Source organism: Equus asinus, chromosome 9 (genome assembly GCF_041296235.1).
Source record: "Equus asinus isolate D_3611 breed Donkey chromosome 9, EquAss-T2T_v2, whole genome shotgun sequence".
In the NCBI taxonomy this organism is placed as follows: Eukaryota; Metazoa; Chordata; class Mammalia; order Perissodactyla; family Equidae; genus Equus; species Equus asinus.
This window is the reverse complement of record NC_091798.1, coordinates 29315230-29330238: the sequence shown is the minus strand read 5'-3', so window position 1 is coordinate 29330238 and position 15009 is coordinate 29315230. Positions and strand designations below refer to the sequence as shown.

The window sequence follows — 15009 nt, the reverse complement described above, 5'->3', positions numbered from 1 at the left end:
GGTACACATTAGTGACCAAAAGTCATGGTCCCACCTCTTGTGGGCTTTACAGTCTAGTGGCAATTTGGCAGGAATAATATCCCTATTGCTTTTTTAAAAAGCAAAACTCAACTATAAAGTGTAGTAGCTTAAAATCTTGGCTGACGGCATATATAAGCAGAATCTTTGCTCCATCACTTTCTGAGCTGTGTGACTTTGGCAAAGCTAACCCCACTGGGTATAGCTTTCCTCAGTGGTAAGACGGAGCAACAAAATTGATTGCCTCATATGTGTTTAGCATGTATTAAAACATATACCAAATGTTAGTTATTATTATCAACGTAATTATAATAAGTATTAAAAAGACAGTGATTCGTAACACGGATATGGGGAAGCATAACATAGACAAGGAGCGTGACATTTTTGTCAAGGACTCGGGTGCGAAAACACAAAGGTCCTTCAGGCAGTGACCGTGATAGCCTAAGCTCAGAAACGACAACGCCGCCCCTCCCTCGCGCTCAGCACCGCCCCTCCCTCGCGCTCTGGTCCCGCCCCTCCCTCCCTCGGGCTCTGGTCCCGCCCCTCCCTCCCTCGCGCTCTGGTCCCGCCCCTCCCTCCCTCGGGCTCTGGTCCCGCCCCTCCCTCGGCGCTCTGGTCCCGCCCCTCCCTCCCTCGCGCTCTGGTCCCGCCCCTCCCTCCCTCGGGCTCTGGTCCCGCCCCTCCCTCGGGCTCTGGTCCCGCCCCTCCCTCCCTCGGGCTCTGGTCCCGCCCCTCCCTCGGGCTCTGGTCCCGCCCCTCCCTCCCTCGGGCTCTGGTCCCGCCCCTCCCTCGCGCTCTGGTCCCGCCCCTCCCTCCCTCGGGCTCTGGTCCCGCCCCTCCCTCGGCGCTCTGGTCCCGCCCCTCCCTCCCTCGGGCTCTGGTCCCGCCCCTCCCTCGGCGCTCTGGTCCCGCCCCTCCCTCCCTCGGGCTCTGGTCCCGCCCCTCCCTCGGCGCTCTGGTCCCGCCCCTCCCTCCCTCGGCGCTCTGGTCCCGCCCCTCCCTCCCTCGCGCTCTGGTCCCGCCCCTCCCTCGGGCTCTGGTCCCGCCCCTCCCTCGCGCTCTGGTCCCGCCCCTCCCTCCCTCGCGCTCTGGTCCCGCCCCTCCCTCGGGCTCTGGTCTCGCCCCTCCCTCGCGCTCTGGTCCCGCCCCTCCCTTCCTAGCTCTCTGGTCGCGAGCCGCCCCTGGCGGTCTGGTCCCGGCCCCGCCCTCGCGCTCTGGTCCCGCCCCTCCCTTGCGCAATGGCCTCGCCCCCGCCAGCTAAGCTCCGCCCCTCTCCGCTTCCGGCTCCGCCTTCGCCCCTCAGAAGGCGGGGCTTGACGCCCACTCTGGGAGGGAGGGGCTCAAGGAGGAACCTCTTCGGGGCGGAGTCGGGAGAGAGCTATCCAATTCCAGGGCTTGAAATCGCTGATTCCCGAGTGGGCGGAGCGAACCTGGAAGTGGCGGCGCTCAGCTTTGCATAGCAATGCACAGCTTTGCATAACCAATACAAGCAGGCATTTAAAGACGACAACGCTGTCACAGACCTAGCAGTTAACCAGGCGCGGACCCACCTTTTGCAATGAGACCCTCGATGCAGGCTCCGTTCCTGATCGCCCTGGGCTTGCTTCTTGCCGGCCCTGCTGCTCCTGTAAGCGTCCTCTCAGAACGGGTGAGCTCCCGCTCCTTTAGAAGGCTGCTTCCAGCATCTCTGCCCAGCTAGGGGTGTTTGGGTTCCGGGGGGACTATGGGGTGACTCCACTCTCTAGAATTGCTTCTCTCCAGCAGGGTCGCCCCAGATCACTAGTTGTGGGTCTTTTTCTCTCTCCGGGTTTCGGTTTCCGGGGCTGCACAGTGAGGATGGGCTACGAGGCCTTGCTGTGCTCCTGACTTGTTTGGAAATGTTAATATCACTCTTGTCTGTACTCTCCTGTGCTCTTTCCAAACGTCTGAGTGAAATTTTGCAGAACTGCAAGACTAAGGCACAGCTCCCAGGCCCAGAGACTCAGCCCTGTTTACCTGCCCTCCTTTACCCGCCAGGAAAAGGCCTAGCCCCCATGCCTTCCCCTTCTGTAGTGTTCTGCTTGTCCTGGAGGGTGGGTGGGTTTGAGAGGCCCTCTAGGCCAGAAGGTCCAGACTTGTTCCTCTGGCGACAAAGATCCGGCCCTGCTCCTGGTTGTAAGCCGCAGAGAGGCTCCAGCCTCCGAGCTTCCCCATTCACTTCTCACTCACCCGGTGCTCCAGGCCCTTGGGAAAGGGAAGTTCTGTCATTCAGAGACCTACAGAAGCCTAGTTCCACTGCCTCTTTGCTGCAGAGCTGTGGCAGCAAAGAGCCCCAGCCTAGATCCCTTCCTCTAACCACCTTGGAAATATTTGTCTGAGAGCACTTAACATGTGGTGTGGGGAAAGTGGGATAGAACTGAGAGCTGAGAGGCTTGGCTTCTCATCCCTGCTCTGTCTCTAATCCACGGGCATGGCATTTGGGCTCCTTGAACCTTGGTCTCCTCATCTGTAAAATGGGTGTGATGAGGCCAGCTGCCTTTCTCAGATGGTGTTGGGTGAAGGGAAATGCTTTCATGGATGGAAAAGCTCTAAAATCTTAAAGTGATATAAGGCAGTGGGCTCAGCCTCACTTTGCCTCAGGGGCGAGGAGTCCGTTTTGCATGTTGAATGAAGGAGCAAGGACCTCTTGGCCTTCTTTGCCCAGAGGATTAGTTTGTCCCTGAGTGTAGGTTGAGAATGTTTCTCTTGGCTCCAGGTCTGACCGCTATAAGGTGGAGTCTGCCTAAGGCTCCAGCTTGCCCTCCATCCCCATTCTATATGTCAGCTCTGGGTGCCATCCCAGACCAGAGGGTCTTAAGATCGACAGTTTTGGAGAGACCTTGAGACGTCATAGAGTTCACCCACCTCACTCAGACCCACAGAGGACAGGGGACTCAACCAAGATTACACAACTAGTGGCTCCTTGGATCCTCATCTGCTATCTTCCAAATCTTCTCTGGGTTCACAGCTCATGTGATTCAGAGCCCTGACCTTGAGGCCATGTGCCAGATAAAGGCTGTAGGCTGATAGTGGTTGAGCCTTGAGTTCTCGTTCCTTTTCTAGTGTTAACTGATCTCGTGATGCTGGGTTGTTAGATAGTGGGAGAATGTCTAGCCCTGTGCTGGGCATGCAGTAGGTGCTAAATAGACCCTGTGATACTGTATAATGACTGCCATTTATTGTGCACATACTATGTGCTGTGTGATGAGCCGTGTGCTCTTTTTCCTAATAAACTTTTTTTGGGGAGTAATTTTAGATGTACAGAAAAGTTGCAAAGATAGTACAGAGTTCTCATATACTCCTCACCCAGTTTCCCCTGATATTACCTTATATTATCCCCTGATATTTCCCTTTATATTACCACGGTACACTGGTCAAAACTGAGAAACCAGCATTGGCACGTGACCATTAACTATACACTAGACTTTATTGGGATTTTACCAGTTTTCCCATAAATGTCCTCTTTCTGTTTCAGGATCCAACCCAGGGCACCAGGTTGCATTTGTTGTCATGTCTTCTCAGCCTCCTCTGGTCTCTGACAGTTTCTCAGTCTTGTGTTTTCGTGGGGCTGACAGTCTTGAGGAGTTGTGACCTCTGCTTTCTGTACACAAACTTCTCACTCTCCCAGTAGCCCTGAGAGAAGATAGAATTATGCCCATTTAATAGATGGGGAGATTGAACCTCAAGAGGGGATGACCTACCCAGGGTCTCAGCTAGTGAGGGTAGCTGAAGTGTGATTTTAGCCTGGCTCTGTGATAAATAGTCTGCTTCCAGAGCTGTGCCTTCTCCCTCTGCCATTTGTCACCCCTTCCCACAGGTTGGCCTCTCCTGGGGATGGCAAATATCTGGGGCCAGGCCTGGCCCTGTGGACATTGCTAATCTATCATGCCTTCTTTTCCAAATGAGGCTGGACTCAGCTGAGCATTCATCACCACAGGCGCTTCTAGTCAGGACACCTATTTGTTGGGAAACTGCCTGCTTATGTCTCCCCCAGGGCCTGGGGGAAGGGGCAGCTTAGGAGAGGGAAAGGAATTCTTCAGCTTCAAGAGGGCATTCTGGACACCAGCCCCAGCCTGGAATCAGTCCTCAGGTGAATGAGGCTGCCTTAGAATCTGTGAAAGCAGCCCCAAGATGTGGCTAATCTCCTATCTTCCCTCCAGCCCAACTCCTAGTTCCAGGCATTCTTTCATTTGATGGTGGCCTCCCTTCCAGGCTTGTCCCTTTCCAGTCCGTTCTCAACCCTAAAACAGCATGGCACTCTCCTGCAATGGGGGTCCCCTGCACCTATCGAAAATCCAGCCTCCTGATTATGACCGGTGTGGTCCTGTGTTAAATGACCCTGCCACCCCTCCAGCCTCGTCTGGGTCCCTCGTCCACTACATCTAGCCCACTGGCCTTCTTGCAGTGCTCAGAGCAGCTAAGCTTCTTTCTACCCAGGGCCGCTGCCCATGTTCCCTCTGCCTGAACATTCTTTTTGTCTCTGTACTCCTCATCCTGCAGGAGTCCAGCTTTAGTATCACTTCCTCACCACCCTAATTAAGTAAGTTCTTACTCTCAACACATCCTTCTGTTCGTTTCCTTTATGGCACTCTGAAATCGTAGTGGATAATATTTACCTGCATTGGACTGTAAGCTCCTCAAGGCAGGGCAGGAACATTTCTAATTGTTTACCACTGTTAACACAGCACTTAGCCGAGAGCCTGAGAGCATTGCTCCATGCATATTTGGGGAATGACTGTTGAAGGAAACATTTATGGGCTGGCACCTACCTTGTGTAAGGGGCTGTGGGGAATTCGGGATGAATCAGACCCGGTCCTGCCTTCATTAGTTGTGGCACAATGACTCATTCCAAGGGATGGAAACCCATTCCAAGAAGCTCAAGTAAAGGGAAGTTTATTCCAGATATACAAGGACCCTCATGGAACTAATGGCAGGAAGTGGAGACTGGGATGTCTAGCGACTGTCATTTAGTGAGCCAGCTCATGCTTTGGGCCCGGCATTGTGTTATGAGCTTTACATACATGCTATCATCCTTGCGACAACCCTGAGAGGAAAGTATAAATGCCTATGCTTAAAATAAGTGGACATTGGGGCGTTAGGGGGGAACTGGCCTATTGAATCACGTGATGTGGTGGCTGAACTATGATTTCAAACCACGTCTATTGACTAAAGCCTTGATTTACCCCATATCTCGCTCCAAAGCCGTGCCCTTCACTGCCACTCTGTAGTACCTATTTAGTTAGCTGTCATGGTGGTGGGGACAATTCCATCTGTTCTCTTTTCCATTGACCAGCAAGCCCTTAGTTCTTGTCCCTTCCGGAACTTTGGCTTGGTTATGGATCACAGGTGTAGGTGTTCTGGCCCCATCCCAAGGGTTAAGACTCGATGACGGCGCGAAGCCTGAAGGCCTCTGAGTGATTTTCCTCCATCTCAATTCCCAAATTGGAGGCAGAGAGAATCTGTCAGCCTAACTTGGGTTAGGTGTTCCCTTTTGGCCCAGTTGGCTGTGTTGGTGACTAGGGGTTGGCTTGAGGGTGTGGACTGGCAGGTTTTCCCTCTAAGATGGGATGTGCATGGTGGAAGTGCTGAAAATCTCTGTGGGTGGCCTGCAGGGGACTGGGAAAGGTGTGAGTGGGTGGGCAGAGAGTGCAAGATGTGGAAAGTGCTAAAGATCATAGACAAGAAGACAGGGTTCCCTGGGAGCAGGGTGTTAGTGGTCACGTGGAGTTGGACAAGATGGTGGAATCAGGAGACCTCCTGGGGGATGTGGAGGATGAAGAGGAGAAGTGGCACAGTGGAAGGGAGGAGGGTGACTCAGCTGGGGGCAGGGCATGAGCAGTGGGATGGGAGTAGGAACGCACTGGTCAGGATTGGGGAAGTTTGTTCACTGGGATTGTTCATCAACAAGTGGCCCACTGGGGATCTTTTCATGTGTGTCTTATTCTCTCCCTGGGTTAATTGCACGCCCATGTGGGTGAGGTTTTGGGTACTGTTGTGTTTCCCACTGTGTTTTGTGTTTCTTATTGTTCCTGGCCCTATAATGGGCATGGGGGTGTGATGTGAATGAGGTCTTGGGCCTAAGCTGCAAAGGTGAATCCTCCAAGGGCTTCCTTCTAAGGAGAAAAGACTGGCTGGAGCGGAGTGGGGAGCAGGAGGTGGGAGATCAGAGAAGGTAGCTACCAAAGGTGGGTACGGTGAGTCTCCCGTTTGAAAGTTCAAGCTCTGTTACATTGTGCTTTATAGTTTATGGCACACTTTTGGGAGATGTGTCTTTTGAGTCTTTTAGTTTAATCTTGGCTATGAAACGGGTAGGACAAGTCTTATCCCAGGTTTACAAATGTGGAGTTGCAGAGGAAGCTCAGAGAGGGGAGGTACCTCGCCCACTGTCGCTCCATCAGTAGCCTGTTCTGTTGATTCTTCCGACCTGCAAGCATTCCTTTTGTCAACTTTTGTTTTCTTTTATTGTTGCTGCCTGATTGTCCCTGGCCATCCAGCTCCGTAGCTTTTCCTGGGATAACTGTGATGAGGGGAAGGACCCTATGGTGCTCAAAAGCCTGACTCTGGAACCTGACCCCATTGCCGTTCCTGGGAACGTGACTGTCAGTGCCGAGGTGAAGACCACTGTCGCCCTCTCTGCTCCTCAGAAGGTGAGCCTGGGAGTGGGTGGGAACGGGGAGGTGCTGGAGGGAAGGTGCCATGGGCCAGCTAGCAGGGACCCTGAGGGATTCATGCTCAGGGAACTGTGAATAGTTTAGGAATCCTGCAAGCCCAGAGCAGCAAAGGATGCATCGATTCCTAGACTGTCTGACAATGCCAGTTGGGCAATTTGGTTTTGGTGTTGCTATTGTTGTTAATTATAAAGCAGACACATCACTTGGCAGATAACACGTAGTAACTTTAGAAAATGCAAATCACTGGGGCCGGCCTGGTAGTGCAGCGGTTAAGTGCGCATGTTCCGCTTCGGCGGCCTAGCGTTCGCCAGTTCTGATCCCGGGTGTGGACATGGCACCGCTTGGCAAGCCATGCTGTGGCAGGTGTCCCACATATAAAATAGAGGAAGATGGGTGAGGATGTTAGCTCAGGGCCAGTCTTCCTCAGCAAAAAGAGGAGGATTGGCAGCAGACGTTAGCTCAGGGCTAATCTTAAAAAAGAAAAGAAAATGCAAATAGTCAAAAAGGGAGAAAAAAATAAAAGAAATCCCCTGAAATCTCACTACTTAGTGATAAGGGATAAACACTTGTAACGTATTGTAGGCTAGTCTGTGGAACTTTCCCCATACAATCACATGTAACATACATATTAATTTTGAATGGTTGTATATGAAAAGAAACAGTGCTCCTTGTAACTGTCCTCCTGCGATCCAACTTCTCATGACGTAGTCATTGTTAGCTATTTGTGTATCCTGTCAGAATGTTTTCTACATTTGTAAATATATGTACATTTATACTAATGGGATTCTATGACATGTGCTATTAAACTTGCGTTTTTTTTTTTATCACGCTGTATTGCATGTAGCTGCATACCTCCTCTGAGGGCATTTGGCATAGATCCACCTAATCATTTTAAATGGCTGAAATATTCTGTTGTAGATCTGTCATAATTTACATAACAAACCTATTGTTAGACATTTAATTTGTTTTTAGGGTACAAAGTTTGTTTGTTTGGTTTGGTTTGTTTTTTGGCTTTTTATAAACACCTTTGCAGAAATCATCCTTGTAATGCATCTTTTTATACTTTTCTGATTATCTAGACAGACGTTTTAGGCCTTTGATACACATTGCCTAAGTGCCTCCAAATGTTTGAACCCATTTATCCTCTAACCAGGAGCAGCAGATTTGCCATTTTCCACACATTTGTTGACACTGAACATTTTCTAAAAATCTTTTCTGAGCTTTTGCATCATCCCTAATGAGATTAAATGTCCTTTCGTAGGTTTCTTTGCCTTTTGTATTTACTTTGGGAATAACCAGTTCGTTCACGTCTAAGGCCTATTCTGGGGGTGGATATTCGCATATTTTCTCACAGAACAATAAAGGCTTTATATATATCCATTGCAACACCATACATTATAGTCCTTTCCTCCCTAGTTTGAATTGCTACCTTTGTATCATATTCTTCTGTACCCTTTAGCCTGTCCTGGTGCAAATCTATTCTGGTACCAGTTTTGTTTTGATTCTTTCAAAGCTTTCTGATTTGGAATCTGTGTCCCTGTAACTACCCTTTGACTTGGCTTATTCATAGCCCCTACCTCATAGCTTTCTCTTGAGCAATACTGAGTTAATAACATGGAGAGTATTTTGTGCAGGGCCTGGCTCACGAGACCTGCTTAGTACAAGTTAGCTCTTGTCGTGTGGTTCCTTTGACCCAGACAGAAGTCCTGGATGCGAGGACAGCTCTGAGGCCCTGCTTTCCTCTGCACCTCCTCCAGAGTCCTTTCCAGGCTAGGCCAGTGCATTTTCTTTCGCTGTTCTTGAAGTGATAAATAACCCACTAGGGTCACACAAATGCCATTTCCGTGCTCCTCCCGCTGAGTCTGTAGTGGAGGGCTCTTTGGCTGGCCAGCCACCATGCTGTCTCTCTTGCCATTGCCACGCAGACCGCTGGCATTTCCAAGGACCCTGATGCTGTGCAGCTGACTAGGAAGGAAAGGCTGGCGAACTGCTGCTTCTCCTCCCAGCCTGCTTTCCCTGGCGCTATGCAGGCCATTGGGATGGAGCCCTTCCCGCCCCCTGTTCTATTTCTTTATTACCTGTCATCAATTTGGGCCATGGTGCTTTGTAAAAATTGCCCTCAGATCCCCCTACATTTCTCTTATGTACATATTTTTTATTTAGTTCCTTTATCTTTTTAGAGTATGTGCATATTAGCTATTAAGTAAAAGCCTCTCACTACTTGCATAGGAGAAAAGATGATTAGCTTCATTTTACAGATGAGGGGCACTGAGGCTTGCAAAAGAGTCACATAGTTATTAGCACATTTGAGGCTGGTGTCCTTATCTTATGTTTCCTGTTCCTGAGCTCTTTCTGGCGGGGAGGTGGATTTAGTGCTTGGTGTGTTTACAGAGGAGTGCTCCAGAACTTTCCCCTTGCCCAGCAAAGACCCCTTAGGAGAGCTGCCCAGACTCGAGCGTGGAGGAACCTGGAGCGCTCTTGAGGTCAATGGTTTCCAACCCTTGTTACTGATGCCCAGAGAGAAGAATGACTGGTCCAGGCTCACACAGCCTCTTAGCAGGAGAGCCAGTCCATCCTCTCACCTTGTTGAGCTGAAATTTCTTCCATCAAAGTCCCATCTGGGCCCTGGATGGATTTAACCCCAGCTGCAATTTTTGGAAGTTGGACGCCCCGGATTCCATGAGCCATGGGCAAGATAGGGGCCTGCCCAGAGCTCCCTTTTCCTTTTTTTGACTTACTCCACAGGATTTGGCATAATTTAGAACTCCTTTCTGTACCCTGCCTCAAGTTCCAGCCTCTGGGACCCTGGCTTTCCCGTCCTCAGGGATCCTACCTTGCCACTGTATTTGGCATGTACGTTTATTTCCGGTTTTCAGACATGTGACTTTCAGGCCTGATGGTTTGGCTTTTTCTCCCCCTAAATTCATGTACCTGCAATGCCCCTGCCTGAGGCCTGCGACAGAGATATAACTGCCCCCTCTCCACTGTCCTCAGTGGCTCCCCTTCGAGTCAGTTGCTGTCAGTGGGTCTTTACCTAGAGCCTTCGTGTGCCTAGCCCTCTGCTAGAGGCCAAGAGAAGAAGTCATTTTGTTTTTCAACCTGCAAGAAACTCTGACTCTCAGGATGTCGTAACTGGTAGATCTCGTGGAGATCACGAGACCCAAACAACCCATTGTCCAGTTGGAAGAGCAGGGGCCTGAGAGGGGAAAGGAGTTGCCGCTGGGCCCCCGCAGGGGCAGGGATCCTGGCTCCGTTATGGGTCAGTGCTCTGTCTGTCTTCTTGTTGAGCCGGGTCCCATGACACAAGTTAATTTAGGTCAAGCTATGGACGTGCCAAGGAAGTCCTGGACTGGAGACCTTGTTACCCAGTCTTGCTTGCTTTCATGAGCCATATGAGCAAGTAGACTGAGAACAGGACTGAGAAATGAGCCATGGTCTCTAATCCCAAATGATCGGCATAGCTGCTGCCTCAGAAGCACCTGTTGTCTTAAATTCAGTGCACTCCCACTGAGGACCTCCTATGCTGAGCTTGTCCTGGGTCGAGGTGGGAGTAGAGATAGGGAGGCATGGCTCCTTCCGGTGGGTGCAGCCCCCCTAGCCTCCAGCCTGGTGGGAGGAGCTCAGGTTGGACTTTGCCCCACCGATCCCCTCAGCTGGGTGTTCTTGTTCAGGGTATAACTGGCTCAACCATTTTTGCTGGGGTATTATTGAAACAAGAAGGGGGTGTTGGCTAAGGAAGGAGGGAGGACAGGCAGTCTGACAGGAGGTAATTTTTGGATTTCGCCCACTATGGTAAGTGTTTTACAGGTGTTGTCCCACTCAATGGGACCTTGTGAGAGAGGTAGGCGCTCTCAAATATCCCATTTTTGGAGATGCGGGCATGGAGACAGAGAAGTAACTCCTCCAAGGCCACAATACTAGGACGTGGCCGAAGTAGCATTCCAGCCCAGGCCCTCTGGCTTTTTCTGGTCCAAGGGATTGGAGCAGGCTCCGTGGGAGACAGGAGGGCTGGGAGGGGGACTGTGCATGACTAGGGGTGGGGGATAATGGGTGTGTCAGCAGAGCGGGATGAGGCCAGTGAGGGAAGCCATTTGAGTTTGTCCACTCAGGTTACAGGGTGCACTGACTTCTCCCTTCCTCCTGGGCCTGGGCCCTGACATCTGGGGCACTTGCAAGACTCGGTCCACAGCCTGGGGAGCCAGCCTGAGCCCAGCAGGGTTTGTCTCTTAGAAACAAAAGCCCCGCTCAGGCGAGCTTGGAGGCTGGGATTCACAGAATGCTGGAATGTCAGCGCTGAAAGGGATCCTAAAAATGTGTTTTCCTGCCCTACCACCCACAAAGAGTCAGAGGATCAAGTGTGCTGACTTCCTCCTGCCCTTTCCTGACACTTGTCCCTTGATACCTTTGGGGGGACACGAACACAGTCCTCAGGGACAACTCATTTGGCTCTTAGACAGTTAATACTAAGTAGAATGCTTAGCACGCCAGGCACAACTGGGGCCGCCCAGCTTGAACTCCTGGCCACTGCCAGGTCAGCCCCAACCTCCAGAACAGGAGCAGAATCGTGACAGCATGGAGATGGGAAGCATGTTATAGGTCTTCTCATCCAGCTTCCCTCTCGGTGCAGGGATCCTTCTGTAGCTCCCCCTGGATCCCAGAAGCCTACTGCTTCTGGGGGTAGTTCCATCTGTGTTAACCTAGCCGTGATGTTAAGAAGATCGTCCTTATACCAATCCCACAGTGATCCCCCTATAAATTCCTATTTTAAATTCTGTCTTCTATGGCTCTATAGAGAAAATAGGATCTAAGAACAGCAAATAGGGTTCATCTTGGTAACCAGCTCAGTTGGTAGTAGCTGCCTGAAGTCCTAGGTAGAAAAGGATTCTGAAGCCAAGATTGGGCTCAGAAGGAAGGCTCTAGAAGTGATGCCACAGCTGGCCCATGAGCCATGAGGTGACAAGTGCATTCCAACTCAAGTGTTAGCTTTACCCAATGTGACTTCCTAAATAATTCTAAGACTGTGGTTCAGGGAAGGGGGGAAGAAAATAAATCACATTCAATTATTAATGTCTGCCATGGGCACAGGAAAGGATCATTTTGGGGCGTGTGCCACAATATTGTCATTTCTAGATCAGAATATCTCCAAGATCCTCTCCAATTAAAAATTCTGCAATTAAGGGGCCGGCTTGGTGGCACAGCGGTTAAATGCGCACGTTCCGCTTCAGCGGCCTGGTGTTCACCAGTTCGGATCCTGGGTGCAGACATGGCACCACTTGGCAAGCCATTCTGTGGTAGGCGTCCCATAGATAAAGTAGAGGAGGCTAGGCATGGATGTTAGCTCAAGGCCAGCCTTCCTCAGCAAAAAGAGGAAGATTGGCGGTAGATGTTAGCTCAGGGCTAATCTTCCTCAAAAAAAAAAAAGTAAACAAATAAAATTCTGTGATTAAAGTAAAATGCTGACCTTTTACAGAGGCAGAGGAGCTGGTATGTTTGCCTTGGAATTTACACTTTTTCAAACTCTTCCTCACCAGGTGGAACTAACGGTGGAGAAGGAAGTGGCTGGCGTATGGGTCAAAATTCCATGTGTGGATCAGATCGGTAGCTGTACTTTTGACAATGCCTGTGATATACTAGACGCTTTGACTCCCCCTGGGCAGCCCTGCCCAGAGCCCCTGCACACCTTTGGGCTTCCCTGCCACTGTCCCTTCAAAGAAGTAAGTACTTAGGGAGGGAAATACTTACACCAGTATTATCCCTGTGGCTGGAGTAAAGACGTGGGGTTTGGAGAGAAGGGTCCTTGCATTCTCCTCCTGCAGACGTGAATGTCTGTGGATGTAAGTTGGTGTGGTCTACCCTGAATTGCTTATCTTTTGGGGGCCTTAGTTTATCCATCTGTGAAATGGGAGACTTGAACTTTGATGTGACTTCCTGTGCCCCCTAGCTGTAACAGTCCGTGTTCTCCAGTGCTGGGGCCATCTTTGATCTCATGTGGCTCTTAGAAGAGTGGGAGGGGAGGCAGTTCGCTGCTGCAGTCCTAGAGGTGGCTCCAAGGCGTCCCATCAGGAGGCTCCCACTGACCTGTGCTCCATGGCTTTCCCACAGGGCACCTACTCACTGCCCAAGAGTACTTTCCCCTTGCCTGACCTGGAGCTGCCCAGCTGGCTCAGCAACGGGAACTACCGCGTCCAGAGCATCCTGAGCAGCGGTGGGAAACGTCTGGGCTGTGTCAAGATCACTGCCTCTCTAAAGGCCAAATGATGTGGCACCAGCCTCAGCAGAATGAAGGAGTGTGAGGAAGTCGTCCCTCTTCCCCTGTCTTGTGTTGGCCAAGGCCTGATTCTAACTCTCTGTCTACCTTTTTAAGCCCCTTTCTACAATGATGCTATTCCCCTCACTGAAAGCCATTTTGTGCCACCTACATTTTAGGTGTGGGCAAGCAGCCCTAACCTCAGGGAGCATGAGCTTGGGGTTCTTGATAGCCCAGGACGTGTCCCGGGCTGGCCACACCGTTTCTTCCTCATTCCTTTGGCTTTCTCTCTAAGAGCTTAACTCATTTTCTAAACAGTCAAAAGGAATGGGACCAACATGTTTTTTGTGACCCCAAGTTCTGACTGACCCAGTCTTGACCTCCTGAAGTACCTTTATGATTTTCTCATTAAAATTTTGTCACTTACTTAAAAGTAGAGAGTATTAACAGTTTTCATTTTACTCCAACCCCCTCTTACAATGAAGAGGCTGAAGTAGTTGATCTCAGCCTGTTCCTCCATTAACTTCTATGATTAATTTAGTATTCTGTTCTAGATTTTCCCAATTAGCAATGGGGCATGATGTATCATGGAGAGGCAGGGTGTGTGGTGGGGGCTACGTTGGGAGAGATATTTAAGGATGCTCTATGTGTTTAAGATAGTTGACAAACTCAGGTGCCTGCAGGGCCAAGCATGAGAGGTAAATGGGTGACAAAGACCACAAGGAACATGTTTTCAGGCATGTCTTCCCTTTTTCCTTCTGACAGCAGCATGTATGCGTTGGTATGAGGCAGCTAATGCCCAGTCTCGAGTTGGGGGTATAATTGGGGATGGGGTTAGGTGTTGGAAAGGGAACATCCGGTCTGCAGGGGCAGCTGCTGTCTAGATAGAGCCAGTTAGTGCCACATGAGAATGTGTAGGGCCAGTTTGCCAAATATTCTCAAATCTTTTCCCTTAGAGAAGCCAGAAATCTAGACTTTTATATGAAATCTTACAATTGTCAAATATTGGAAACTAATTATTTTTTAAAACATTGTGTGGGGCCTAAGGGGCCAAACGGACTTGTCAGGGGGGACATCTGGCTCCTGTGTGGCCAGTCTGCAAACTCTGACCTATGGACATGCATGCCTTGTCCGTTCCTTGTCAAGACAACCCCTCCAGCACCCATTCCTCCCTGTCTAAGGCCAAATCCATTGGGTCTGACCCAAGAGGAAGGCTCTTCCAGGGCTAGGGGAGGTAGAGATATAAAAGCTGTGAGCTATGGGGATCATGAGGCTGCCTGCCCGGCTTTGGAGTGCTGATAGGACGAATGGCGCAGACGCTGAAGAGTTGGTCCCACCAGCAGCTGCTCTGTGGAGTGGGAATCCAACGAAGAGAGGTGGACTCGTGTCAGGTGCCTGGGTTTGTCCACTGACTTCTCCTCCCATGACAACTTACTGACCACAGACCAGCCCCGGCTTCTGGGCTCATCTGAAGCCTGGAATGGCAATAAATCTTTTTAATTTCCTCAGAACTCCTCCTTTCTCTTGGCTGCATATTTTTTCATTGATCACGTCTTGGGATTTCAGGAGCTTGTTTGCAGTGGGCGGTTTCTGTTTGGAAGGGTTGGTTGCAGCAGTGCAGGGGAGCTGAGGCGACTTCAGGGGGTCTTCTGTTTCTGTCTCCTGACCTGCTTGTTATCGGCTTCCTTCTGCCTCATCACCTTCCAGCTTCCTTGGTTTGCTCTTTTGCTTTCCTATCGCACTGTGACCTCTCCAGCCTATTCTCCTTCCGGTGCGTCTTTCAGCCTTATTGTTACAGTCATTTTTTATTCACATCCTTGAATGGAGTCTCATTAGCTCGGTCAATCTTTTTCCGCCATGCTATGCTCTTGGGTCAAATGCTGCTTCTGGTCTTGGTGGTGGGGGAGGGGGTGAGAAATCTCAAATCACAGGGCAAAGTGGACTTTTTAATAAATGATGCTGAGCCAACTGGAAAGCCATTTGGAAAGAGTTGAGATTAAATCCATACATCACACCATATGCAAGAATAAATTCCAAATGAATCCAGGGTCTAAA

The 15009-nt window shown here is 50.4% G+C and overlaps 1 protein-coding gene across 2 annotated transcripts; it reads left to right on the top strand.

Annotated features, from left to right (window-relative positions):
- Positions 1-1306: 1306 nt before the first annotated feature.
- On the top strand, positions 1307-13387 carry GM2A (ganglioside GM2 activator). 2 transcript variants are annotated; one of them, XM_070517183.1, is made up of 4 exons: positions 1307-1666; positions 6531-6683; positions 12239-12421; positions 12810-13387. In XM_070517183.1, exons 1-4 carry the CDS (start codon positions 1577-1579, stop codon positions 12963-12965), a joined length of 582 nt encoding a protein of 193 aa, XP_070373284.1. In that variant the 5' UTR covers positions 1307-1576; the 3' UTR covers positions 12966-13387. The 2 variants fall into 2 exon arrangements, with proteins under 2 accessions (XP_070373284.1, XP_070373285.1); XM_070517184.1 differs by having other exon boundaries at positions 1341-1645.
- Positions 13388-15009: the final 1622 nt, after the last annotated feature.

What these genes read in the sequence shown, in the direction of transcription:
- GM2A (XM_070517183.1), top strand. Translation starts at nt 1,577, where the DNA reads ATGAGACCCTCGATGCAGGCTCCGTTCCTGATCGCCCTGGGCTTGCTT. An exon ending in TAAGCGTCCTCTCAGAACGG is followed by an intron (nt 1,667 to 6,530) that starts GTGAGCTCCCGC and finishes CTGGCCATCCAG; the next exon opens with CTCCGTAGCTTTTCCTGGGA. An exon ending in GCCACTGTCCCTTCAAAGAA is followed by an intron (nt 12,422 to 12,809) that starts GTAAGTACTTAG and finishes GCTTTCCCACAG; the next exon opens with GGCACCTACTCACTGCCCAA.